Below are 13413 nucleotides of genomic sequence, written 5' to 3'. Positions count from 1 at the left end.
GGTGGTACAGGCGGTACAGGTGGTAGCAGATGACCGCCTACTAATAGGGATAGTATAAAGGAGTGGATAAAAAAGCACTTAAAAGCATTAGGTTCAGCACTGGGAAAGCTCGCTTATTGTTTTCTGGCTCTTGAATTTATTAGCTAAGACCACCACTTGGCTTAGTCAAAACTAGTGGGCACTGATCGTAGCAATTGCAGGGCTGTTGTATGTATCCGCTGAGAACTATTTAACCAAATAATGAGTAAACCAGCCGCGACTCCACCTACTGTAAGTGCTGTTTTTTTTATCGATATGTTGTTGATTTTTAGCTGCAATATGTGTTGGCACTTGTGGTTGTGCGTTAGTAGATGGTTGAGCGTTAGAAGATATCTGTGGCTTGACTATTCCCGTTTCGCCTGTGTTTGTTTGCGTTATTAATTCGGTGTTAATATCTGAATTTATACCTGGTTTTTGTTGATCCGGAGCAATAACAATTTTATTATTATAACCTATCACTTGACCGATCTTAAGTTCCATATTACTCGGAAACATGTATAGTCCCGGCGCATAAACGTAGTCCACTTTGGATTGAGCCTACTGTAATACATCTTGATAACGCTTTATAGAAGATGGTATGTCAACTGGTGAATAAATAGCGTCCTCAACATTTGCGCCAAACTGTTTTTGTGCATCGAGCGCCGTCCCAGAGCCAATAATGGACGTTTGTGTTTGCGATTGTGCACCGAGAATTGCCCATACATAGGTTCTTATTGATTCATTAACTCTTACAGTTCCTGGGTTAGTAAAATTATTTTCTGTTTTATCATTAAGAAATTCATTCCAAGCGTTTGCGGTATCGTTCAGTTGTACAAATTTTGTAACAATATAAGCCAAACCACCCTTAAAACTCATAAGGGAACCTCTCCAATCGTTACTCGAAAGTGTCCAAGGTACTTTTAAGATGTTAATGGACTTTGTGTTGCCGGTCAACCCACTCTATTGTCACTTAAATACGAGACTTCGTCCGCAAAGCTTCGGTCTCAGTAGAAATGCTGGTGCTTAAGTTTGGTTTCTGGTTCGAAAGATCGTGACAACAAGCTGAGAACGGAGCACCAGTCCAGATGTCGTCTCCCCAGCCGCTCTTCCGATCTGGAGGCTTTTTGGCTGAAAGCGGAGCACCAGTCCTGATGTAGTCTCCCCAGGCACTCTCTAGCCACTCCCTAGTCGCTCTCTAGCCGCTCTCTCGATCTGGGGGCTTTTGGCCCTTTTTAAACCGGTACCTACGTCACAGTTCTACTCATTTTTCCATGTATCATTGTCAACCACCTTTCCCCCCTACACTAGATCATTCTAATCCACTCTTGACTAACCTCAAGGTCCTTTTTAGGACTTGTGGTAATGTGACCACCTCAACCCCCGGAATCTGGACTATTCCCCCCAAAAACCATATATGAGCCCGAGGGCAATTTCCTCTACGTTTCCTCTCCAAATCTATTTTGTCTCTGGCAACTTGCATATTCTCTTGCTATGTTACTTTTATTGTTTTGCTCTAGTACTCCGACCCTCGACCTACTACTGTCACCCCTGGTTATTATTATGTTACTTTTATTGTTTTGCTCTAGTACTCCAACCCTCGACCTACTACCGTCACCCCTGGTTATCAGTGGCCCAGCATGTTTCCTGTGCTCCTCAACCCCTACATCGCCTGCCCTCAATATATCTTCCCATGTGTTACACCTATATTTTACTGTTTTAGCCCCTCATATTGCCTACTTACATAATTACTGTAGATGTCTTAATGAGTAGCTAATTACCATTATTTCATGCCTATAATACGACCCCAGTTCTGGCCAAGAGTGTGTCCCCACACTCTAAAATGATGTGATGCAGGGATCCGGGCCTTGTTCTGAACGTTTAGTAAATATACGAGATCATTTTGATTATTATTCCTATTATTAATCTTGCAGCAAGTGGATTTGGTTGACCGCAACCTAACATACACAATGGGATACATCTAATACATACATTGATATAATCCCTGAAGTCCGGTTTCATAGTACAATGCTCTTGGACTAACAATTACATAGAATTCGATAATACAACACGCTAGTTTGCTAACTGAATACTTTCAGGAGTAACCTACCAGCAATGTTTTCAGACCTGTCGGGGATCATCACTTTATCAATCCCACCAATGACAGTTTGTCAAATGTTACCTTCCATGTATTCTTGATACCGTGAATTACCAGGAAAATTTAACCAGTGTACAATGATTAGTAGAAGTACAAGTAGCATGGACAAGTTCAGAAGGGTCACACCCTTTACGTAAAATTACAATGTATCACCATCTTATGATTTGTACGATTTCAAGGTTACTCCAATATTTCTTAACAGAACATGAAGGATGGACAATTCGAAAGGGTCACACACCTATGTGATTCTCAATTCCATAAGAAGGATGGACAATTCGAAAGGGGGATACACCAATGTAATTTTTAATAATTCTCAGGCGACAATCTTCACTCAAAGGTATCCGAGTGGATATTTGTGTAAGCGAAAATATATTATGTCTATATTCGTGTACGCGACATGGTGAGACCCTGAGCCAAGGATCGTTCTCATAGGAGTAGCCAGCTGCAGCCAACATATGACTGTCACCATCGTTGTTGTTTCTGTCTGTTATTATATATTTTGTTGTTGTTGTTTTTGTTTTTAATTTAGGAGTATCAACACCATGGGCTTAACTTGGATTTGCTCTTGTATGGGTGACTCGTGGGAGTGAGCTTTCACTACTGGTGATATGGCGTTTTGGATTGGCCAAGTTATTTTTCCGTGTATCGGGTTCTGTCTGATAAGGGGCCGTGATATGTCATGTGTTATTTAAGGTGTACCTGCCCAATAAGCAACACGACCTGGTCGGCAATTATGTCAGATCTCTATCGGTGGCCCCAAGGTGGTATAGTTGGCTATTATACCTGTCGGTTCGTTAGTCAGCTTGTCTGTAATGTAAGTGTGTTATCTACCGGTGTAGTAGTCAATTTGTCTGGTGTCATCATGTTGTGTCGTTATGGTAACATCAATAATTCCTGGCGCCCATGTCCTGTACGACAGAACCGACTATCACCCTTGCAGAAGATGGCTATTTGGTCCCGGCAACAAAATTCACTTTCGTTATCAAGTTACGTGGCGGCAGTCACCTCTCTATATCCTGATGGTATGTTAATACGTGTTGGCTACCTCCATTGCGCAAGTGTCACCAATCCATTTCTTCGACAACAAACCATCTCGTCGGCATTATTTCCTCAACAAGAAACCATCTCGTCGGCATTATTTCCTCGACAAGAAACCGTCTCGTCGGCATTATTTCCTCAACAAGCAACCATCTCGTCGGCATTACTTCCTCGACAAGAAACCATCTCGTCGGCATTACTTCCTTGACAAGAAACCATCTTGTCGGCATTACTTCCTCGACAAGAAACCATCTCGTCGGCATTACTTCCTCGACAAGAAACCATCTCTTCGGCATTATCTCCTCGACAAGAACCATCTCGTCTGCATTATCTCCTCGACAAAACCATCTCGTCTGCATTATTTCCTCGACAAGAACCATCTCGTCAGCATTATCTCCTCGACAAGAAACCATCTCGTAGGCATTATCTCCTCGACAAGAACAATCTCGTCGTCATATTCACTTCATTCAAATGGATCAATATATGTACATCTTTAGGTGAACACCCCTTTGGTTTTGATGTGTGCCTGCCACCATTCTTGGTATGTGTCTTGTGTCAGATGCTACAGCTATGCTTGAATTTTGGTAGTTTTTGTTGTTTTACTATTCTCTCCTGAAATACTATCCACCATGAGATCCTTTAAATGCTACCATAATTGACACATAGGTTGGTGACATATCACCAGTGGGGACAGGGTGTTTGGGGTTATTTGACCTAGCATCCATGTCGATAGTTGACACTGAGGCCAGTGCCAGGCCACCGGAAGTGCCAAGTGTGCCAAGTTTGCAAGGTGCGCACAGTTGATGAATATGGGGTAACAGCACCACTGAGACATCTATTCCAGGGGCATAGGTTGGGTTGCTTATCGAGAGAGAGGGGGGGTAGAGAAGAATTCCTGGTTTCTCCTTTGGGCGGTCTACTATTGGGGTAGGGCCAGGTTTTGGTGATCTATTGACGAGTTCAAATGCAGTGGAGGGGTAAAGGTCTGACGTACTGATATTGATGTAATTTTTACAACTTTCGAAACATTAATATTTCTAAACTAAGATTAGGTAACCATAAATTAAATATTGAACTTGTAAGACATACAAACCAACCCTACTACATCAGAGGCTATACTTTACATGTTTAGCCATTGATGATGGAAAGCTCTACCTACTTCACTGTACCCAACACGCTCAAGAAAGAAATATACTCTTTGGAAAATTATCCACCCAAAAAGTAAATGTACATGTTCACAGCCATAAAAACAAATTATTTCACTACATCATGTCAAATAATGAAGCCATCAATATCAACTGCATTTGTTTCCATGTCTATTATTTTAAACAATAAATACCCCTTCAACCTAATCAACCGTTGAGTGAGTGAGTATGGTTTAACGCCGCTTTTAGCAATATTCCAGCAATATCACAGCGGGGGACACCAGAAATCAGCTTCACACATTGTACCCCTGTCGGGAATCGAACCCGGGTCTTCAGCGTGACGAACGGCCCAACCGTTGACATTTTATGTATAATAATATCATCAAATATGTAATATTGATTGGTTTTTGTGTCTACAGGAATGTAAATTATGTATGTCTGTATACATGTATATATGAATCATAATGTTTCATCTTTACAAAATTGCATCAGTCCCATAATGGAATGTTTCTGCAAAAAATATTATCTTATCTATCTTATCTTATCTATGTTCTGCAGATTAAAAATATATTGATCCACTTGTAGCTGAACCATTCGGATTTTCGTTCATTGGATTCATTGCCATTTTAATGCTTTTCAAAGCGGAATCACATATTACAAAATATAACTCTTTTATCGTGAAACGTTTATCAAGTCAATTTTGTACGAAAATATCAGACGTACCACACAGTAGACATTGATGAATAAAATAAACAAATGTTTTTAATTAACGAATCAAGTAGGTTTTGTTTGTGTGTTTTGGGGTCTTTTTTTTGTTTTTGTTTTTACATTGAGTAGAACCAATAAACTGGATTCAACATTTGACACAATAAGAAATATCTTAAGAGTCCTACAACCCTGTTCATACCCCTGCAGGTGCTATGGACATCATGTTTCTGCCCAGTGCTACTATTGATGCTCGTGGTCTTCTGGTGATATTTATATAAAGGCGAGAAGTTCAGTTAAAATGAACTATATAGGAATATTTTGATTTTGGTTTTCCTTACCTGTAAATACCACAATGCTACTAAATTACTAGTCTGCTTCACTGAACCTGAACCTTATTTGTCTTCCGCCTGGCCCTTACTGTAACGATATAGCCCTAAAATTTGAAGCAAGTCTACAATTTTCCGAAGCTGAATCTGTCATCTCAGTTTGGATCTTTTTTCAATTTTTTTGGAGTTATTGGTTTCTATAAAAATTATGTTTTTTTTGTTTTTTTTATTTGTTTGTTTGTGTGTTTGTTTTTTTTACTAAGGGTTTCTCGTACTAACATACCTCAGTATGCGCCTAACCCATACCTGCCATCATTTATAATGTTTAATGAATTGCCTAAATGGGCTGAAGCCCGAAATGATTATAGATGGTTACCATATTGATTGTAATTCAAGGGATGACTGTTTTTTTAGTGAATAGACACTGGCACATACCATCAGTGCCATAATGTAAACAACTCGGACCAGCTCGCCCCTGCCTGTTTTACTGGAGCAGGAGAACAACTGATAAGATCGTGGTTCCTGAGTATCAGGTTCAGTGACAAAATGATTTGCTGGCCACAAAGTGTGCTGTGAGTAACTTGCGAAACCCTGCATTGGAGTGTAGTATACCTTTCCCTGTTGGGTGAAACGGCCACCACTGCCATTGTGGTTTTCCCTGGATTATGACTTATTCTGAGGACAGTAAAATGTTGACTGTGTATGTGTCTCTAAGGCTCTTGGTAGGTGTGTGAGTCTTTGGTGTTTGGGCACGAAGGTACTGGCTCAAATTAATAACATTTACTGGTTGGAGTGAAGATTGTCGCGAATTAGTGGCTAGTCCACCTGTTCACTCAGTAAGTGAATTGCAAGCTTACTTTTGACTCAAACTGAGGGGACCCGGCAGCGTAATCTGTGTTCTAAATAACTTTAGCAAGTGTAGAATGTCGTCTAGTAATCACAAATATTTTTACATTCTGAGATGCATTTCTAAGAACAAGATCCCTGATAAAATCATCCATGTTTCGACCAATTATAGCCATTAGATGCCTGACCACTTGTAAGAAGTAAGTAAATGGCTCAAGCATTTGTTGTTTTATGTCAATAATGTCGTTGGCACTATTTAGCGCAATAATTGAGTTCGGGGAATTTCATTGGGAAATGATTTCTTCAAGTTAGTAATAAACTTAATTATTTTAGGATAATGCTTTTGCAGAAGTAGATGCTGCACCATTGCAAGAAAACAAAACAAAACACAAAGACTTGAGTTGGATGTAAGGCCACAGGTTTATATACAGAAAAGTACAAGGACTGGAGAACACTCCGGGCTGGGAAACGCTAAACACGGCTGACTGTCAACCCGAAGGTGCCCGGTCAGAACAGCAAACGCGGCTCCGAGGGTAATCCATACAGAGCCAAATGATGGGACCCCCCAGGGAAAAGCGCATAGGGGGTCTGCTGTAGGCTCTACAACCACCATTATACAATAGAGCCTAGAGGGTACGCCTCAAAGACCCCCAAAACACCAAAATCACAACTCCCAGCCCAAAAGTGTTCCGCCACGAGATGTGTCTATACACAACTCCTCCAATACTTGTACTGTGATTACCGTTATGGTGCAAGAGATTAATTAGCCAAAAATACCTTACTTTTTACTTCAGTATCTGCCATGAAGTGCTGAAAAGCCTCTTGTAAAGTGTTTACAAACAATGCATTTCCGACTTCGGAAAGATGTACGCCATCATGGCGGAAAAGTCCTGTTTCAGACATGGTAAGCTTGTGATAAATACAGCGCCCCCCCCCCCCCCCCCCCCCCCCCCAACGCAACACTGCTTTGGCCCCCGCTCGGTTCAGTCGACGTCGAGCCCTTTCTATCGCCTTTGGGTTGACAGCTCCATGCCAGTATAACCTTGGTAGCACTTCTGACCAAACAAGAACTGTACTTGGCAGCAGTTGAGCCAGGTAGTAGATGTCATCAGTAACATGGCAAACGAGGGAACCAATATTCTGGTCAACAAGGTCATTTGATCCCAAATGCAAGAGTATTAGACTTGGGGGGGGGGGGGGGTTAGACGGCCTAATTGTGTCTGGACGACTTGCACAAGTTCTTTCCAAACCAGTAAAAACGTAACCCTAGGTAAGCCAGTCCCAGGTTGTTTCCCAGTTTCAACCTCAACGACTGACGATGGGCCCAATAAATGAATGATGAGCCTATTATCCATACATCTGGAAAAATAATAATTATTTATAAATAGCAAATTACCTGAAGTCATTGATTGTGAATTCAAAGTTTAGAGTCTAATGTAAGTTGAGTAAGACTTAGACTTCCATCGACCCCACATCTGTATTGTCTTCGATGACACGCCCATGTCTGCGGCAGTAGTGGCTGCTCCAATGCGGAACGAGTGTGATTTGAACTTACATGGGTCGAGTCCCATATATCTGATGCATTTGGAAACCATAGCTGCAAATTGGTATCTTGTTAAAGGTTGACAGTTCCTATGGCAAAACAGAAAAACTGAACCCACTGGACGAAGTGCAAGGTATTGCTTCATTGCTTTTAGTGGGCACATTTCACTTGCATTACCTTGGATGTGGAGTGTGCAACCCCTTGCTAACTGATCTGTCTTCGACGATCTCACGGTTACTTCTAAAAATGTCCTCTGGACTGTGACATCTGAAATCCTAAGAGGCCGTTCCAAATGAAGATGGTCAGTGTAAACCAACTCGCCAACTCTCATGAAACCGAAAAAGGCCAGAAAAAATGCACTTGTAAACAAAATAGCTTCATAGGGAGAACTGCAAAGAGCATTAAGAGCTTGAGGCATCTTAATCAATATGGAATACATGATTGGAGCCCTGCCGTCCCTATGACCCTTGAGTCGTTTGGAGCCTTCCAGCATCTTTCGGATGATAAAATTGCTGGTGGTATCATGCAATCCTGTGAGCTTATGTTGGTAGCTTATTGCTGAAAGGTGCTGACACTGTGTAGAGTGGGCCAAACCTTTCAGGGACAAAAATGCAATATATGTTGTAAGTTGTCCTGATGGAACCGGCCAAAGATAAGGAAAGTTGAACTGTTGTCGAAAGCGTGAAAATCTGGTCAGTGCTCCCTGGTAAGCCTTCCTCGTATTGTGTGAAATAGCCGCCACTAGTAATCGGTTTACTTCTCTTCCACAATCTTCCAAACTGTGTCTGGTATAAGAGTAGCCGCCAAATCTGCATCTGGAGCCAGCTGCCTGAATTTCTCTAACTGAAAACGTGAAAGTGCATCAGCAAGAACATTCTTTTTCCCCTCAATTTACTCACCTCTAATTGTGATATTCGACTCAAGACAAGGTGCCTAACCAAACACATAACTGGATCTGATCTTGAGGTCATCTTGTTAATGATCTCGACTACGGCCTGGTTGTCAGAATGGAATGTGACCTTTTTCCCGAGTAACTCAGGACCCCATATCGCAACTGCAACTACAATGGGAAAATACTCAAGGAAGGTAATATTAGTCATCAAACCCTGCTGTACCCAATGATTCGGCCAAGGTCCACAGGTCCATCGTCCGGCAAAATAAATACCAAAACCTTTGCCTTGTCCACCAGCACTGTCAGTATAAAAATCCAGATCAGCATTTGAAGCCCAAAACCTTGATCTCATTATGGAAACGCCATTGAACTCCTTCAAAAATCTCTGCCAAACTCTTAGGTCACTCTTCATATCCTTTGTCAATCTTATGTGGTGGTGAGGCTTCCTACCACATGTTGCATTAATCATTCGTCGGAGGAAACATCTGCCTGATGGAACTGCGTTGCACAGGAAATTAAGTAAACCAAGTAACGACTGCATTTCCTTTAATCTAACCTTTGAACGTGCCAAAAATTGGTCTATAGCATCTAACGAATAAGAGAGCTTCTCTTCTGGCACACGCACACACATGTTGACTGAATCTAGTTCCAAGCCTAAAAATGTTAGCTTTGTTGTTGGCCCCACTGTCTTCTCTGTAGCTATTGGTACACCAAGATCAGCACATACCGAAATGAATGAATCCAGAACGATTTGGCAGTGGTTTGTAGCTTTTTTACCCCCAAAAAGGAAGTCGTCAAGGTAATGCATGCTTTTTCCATTGCTGAATCTTCGTGCTGAAGCCCATTCAATAAAGGTTGAAAATCTTTCAAACAAAGAGCAACTTGCTGAACAACCCATTGGTAAACATTTGTCAAAGTAAAATTTGTTTTCCAAAGTAAAACCTAATAACCTAAAGTCTCCTGGCCAGATAGGCATTAAGCGAAAAGCACTCTTTACATCGGCTTTAGCCAGTAAAGCTCCCTGCCCTAGCTGCTGAACCATTTGAACTGCCTGGTCAAATGTAGTGTACTGAACTGAAGACAAACTTTCATCAATAAAATCATTTACGCTCTGACCTTCTGGAAAAGATAGGTGGTGTATTAACCTATAATCTCCTTGAGTGCTCTTAGGGACCAATCCGAGCGGTGAAACCTTAAAATTTGGTAGAGGAGGGAAGTCAAATGGGCCTGCTATTCTACCCCAAGTCCAACTCTTTTTGGAGTTTTAAGTGTGACATAAACTGGTTATTTTCAACAGATTTGAGATTTCTTGCCATAGCACCTACCACTGGACCATCATATCCTAGCTTGAAGCCATATTTGAAACCATTAACGAGAAACTGAGCTTGAGCCTGATCCGGAAAATGCTTTGCCATACGTTCCAGCACTTGTGTCTTGACTGGTGTTCGACCGAGCTTGTATAACTCTGGAAGGAGTGCTGGCTGATGTACATCTGCAGGCTGGATGGGCATCACTTCCACATGCAGAACAGCTGTGTCGGTACTTGCACTTTTGTCTAAAGCACTTGCTCTGATTGAAGTTGTTACAGGTGTTGTTTGCCGGTCGTTGTAATTTGCCCTGAAATGTGCTGATGTGTCGTTTTTGAAATCCAGAAAACCCAGAACTGACCTGTTGATGGTAAGGTGTCTGTACAAACAACATCCACAATTCCACATTCAATTTTTCCCATGGTAGAGACTGGTCACGAGCCTGGCGAAGACGATATTGTTCATCATAGGTTCTCCATCCCAAACCAGTATGACGAGACGCTGCTAAACGGACAGTATTCATGTGTGTCAGTAAACCTTGAACCATGTCCATCCTGCGCTGGACATAAATACTCATGTAAGTTGTGAAAGCCGTTGTCCAATTAAGGATTGACTGTGTATTTTTTTCGGTTCATTGAGGTATGAATCGAAAAACCAATGTGCAAACTGTATGAATCCGCGTAGCGGATTCTTACAAAAGTTTGCACATTGGTTTTTCGATTCATACCTCAATGAACCGAAGAGAATACACAGTCAATGCTTATAATTAAATTCGACAGCATAAAACATGTTTTATCTACAATAGTTTAACCAAAAACAGTTGTATATATCAAAACAGACAAAAATGACGAGATTGATAAACATTCCAGGTGTAGGAATACATACTGTGCGTGACATGAATCAGGTGATTGTTTAATTTATGCACATAAATTGACACGCCTACACTGTCAGTAGCCAATCAACGGAGAGCAGGATCAAAACAATGTTTATTGGACCTGTCAGTTAAGACAAGAGGCGAAAAGAACTGCAACAGTCAGACTGTAACGAACTGGAAGAAATATGTCCGGGAGAAGGCGGCTGTTTCAAATTACATGGTCAGTTACCGCCAGATTCAAACATTACTTCCCTGATTACGGTAAAACACAGTTGGAAAAATGCTAGTTAGAAAGGAAACCCGAAGACATGAAAGTTGAACCGAGGCGAGAAGTAAAAAACAGGCGAGTGAGCCTGCACGTTTGCTGTTTCATTCATTCTCGGCCATCGGTTTCAAAGGGTAGTTTGGACAATGCATATGCATGAAAGTCGCTAAATGTCCTGTGCATGACGATACACTTGAGCAGAAAGGGAATTCCCTCGGCTTTAATATTGGGATTCCCCGACATTCCGAAGTAATAAAAGTAGTGCGCCTCGGTGGGCGTGGCTTAATTTTTACATTCATTGGGAAATGAATGCAATAACACGTGACCAATTCAGCTAATCAGAATACAGGAATTTCAATGAACACAACGAAAATTAATTATTCAAAAATGTTCTCAATTCTCTTGCCTTGAGACTTGGGCCTCAACTCGAGCTGTCCATCTGTACTGATGAATACCGCCGAAGTTGTCATATAATCCATCAAATCTCTGTCTGGTTTAAGCAATAGTGCGAAATTGATGTACTCACCATTCCATATTTTGTTTTTAATGTTGACAGGGACATTACAACCCAGGTTATCATCCACACTTTGTGTTGTTGTAGGTGGTGGCATATTTAACATGTCAACATTTTGAAACATGGGAATGCCTTGCGAATTATGAGGAGCAATTGGGTTACTAACCATGCTAGGAGCATTGTTATGACACTGGGATTGAGGGACATGATTTGAAATTCCGGGAGGATACATTTGTGAGTTAACTGATGGGGTATATGTATTGTTAGGATAAAAACCAATTTGCACCGACTCACCTCCTGAAGGAGTAGTGGAAACAGGCGTTATCTCGTCGATAGCCTCTGGGACCACGTGGACCTCTGCTTCGGCCATGCTGCTGTCGCCATTTTCCCCGTCTCTAAGAACAGCACTATCAGACGTCGCATTGTTTGGAGCAACTTTCTGCGACCCTCGACGCCTCTGAGCAGACCCCCTTGCTTGCGACGACTGCCTGCTTGTTGTACTACCCTTCCGCTTGCTTCTCCGGCGACCCGACATCTCTCTTCCCAGCAAAATTGACAAAACTAACGTGTGGAAATGCATTATTTTGGTAATCTTACATTATTCCAATTCAAGGGGCCTTCTCCCCCTGTTTTTGTGGTCCAGGGTCAAAGGGAAGCTACTCTTCCTGGTTTAATAGTGTAAGGCACATTATTAGTGTATTATTCAGTCTTTGCTCTTCACATGCACTAAACAAAGGGAAGTAATCCATGTTTCAGCTGAATTTAGTTGCTACATCCTCTTTTCATTCACACAACCACACCAGTAACACGCTTTTTCCCTCCCATCCCACCCATTACTTCTCATTTCAAACATATATATCTGTATAACAATTCCTCAGTTCATAGTTAATCTTATTTCATGTATTTGTATGCTTCATGTATCAGGAACATGTTCTGCTGCTTGTTTTCCTTTATATTGTAGTTGTGGACAAGTTAATATATGCGAGGCAAGAGCTGTCCTGGCACAAACGTGTCGAACAAGTCACGGGTTTGTATGTGCACAACAGGTGAGATGATCCTGGACTGGCACTTTCTACACATTACATCGCACGACAATTGGTTTGTACGGGTAGCGGAACACTTTTGGGCTGGGAGTTGTGATTTTGGTGTTTTGGGGGTCTTTGAGGCGTACCCTCTAGGCTCTATTGTATAATGGTGGTTGTAGAGCCTACAGCAGACCCCCTATGCGCTTTTCCCTGGGGGGTCCCATCATTTGGCTCTGTATGGATTACCCTCGGAGCCGCGTTTGCTGTTCTGACCGGGCACCTTCGGGTTGACAGTCAGCCGTGTTTAGCGTTTCCCAGCCCGGAGTGTTCTCCAGTCCTTGTACTTTTCTGTATATAAACCTGTGGCCTTACATCCAACTCAAGTCTTTGTGTTTTGTTTTGTTTTCTTGCAATGGTGCAGCATCTACTTCTGCAAAAGCATTATCCTAAAATAATTAAGTTTATTACTAACTAATAAAATGCATTATTTTGGTAATCTTACATTATTCCAATTCAAGGGGCCTTCTCCCCCTGTTTTTGTGGTCCAGGGTCAAAGGGAAGCTACTCTTCCTGGTTTAATAGTGTAAGGCACATTATTAGTGTATTATTCAGTCTTTGCTCTTCACATGCACTAAACAAAGGGAAGTAATCCATGTTTCAGCTGAATTTAGTTGCTACATCCTCTTTTCATTCACACAACCACACCAGTAACACGCTTTTTCCCTCCCATCCCACCCATTACTTCTCATTTCAAACA

General features: G+C 41.7%; 1 protein-coding gene across 1 annotated transcript; it reads right to left on the bottom strand.

The window, feature by feature from the left end:
- Positions 1-8532: 8532 nt before the first annotated feature.
- LOC125374734 lies at positions 8533-12187 on the bottom strand. Its single transcript, XM_048386066.1, has 4 exons — positions 11499-12187; positions 10340-10580; positions 9997-10170; positions 8533-8622 (listed from the first exon to the last, which is right to left on the bottom strand). The coding sequence occupies exons 1-4, from the start codon at positions 12164-12166 to the stop codon at positions 8533-8535; spliced, it is 1173 nt and encodes a 390-aa protein (XP_048242023.1). The 5' UTR covers positions 12167-12187.
- Between the last annotated feature and the right edge of the window lie 1226 nt (positions 12188-13413).

Source organism: Haliotis rufescens, unplaced genomic scaffold, assembly GCF_023055435.1.
Source record: "Haliotis rufescens isolate VD_foot unplaced genomic scaffold, xgHalRufe1.0.p SCAF_10, whole genome shotgun sequence".
Lineage (NCBI taxonomy): Eukaryota > Metazoa > Mollusca > Gastropoda > Lepetellida > Haliotidae > Haliotis > Haliotis rufescens.
Note: the sequence above shows the minus strand (reverse complement) of the source record. Positions and strands in the feature narration are given on the sequence as shown.

Excerpts from the sequence above, each read along its gene's own strand:
- LOC125374734 (XM_048386066.1), bottom strand. The coding sequence starts at position 12,166 with ATGTCGGGTCGCCGGAGAAGCAAGCGGAAGGGTAGTACAACAAGCAGG. Across the intron at positions 10,581-11,498 it reads AGAATTGAGAACATTTTTGA|TTGGACAACGGCTTTCACAA; the intron begins ATAATTAATTTT and ends GTCAATCCTTAA. Across the intron at positions 8,623-9,996 it reads TAGGATATGATGGTCCAGTG|TTAGAGAAATTCAGGCAGCT; the intron begins GTAGGTGCTATG and ends TCACGTTTTCAG.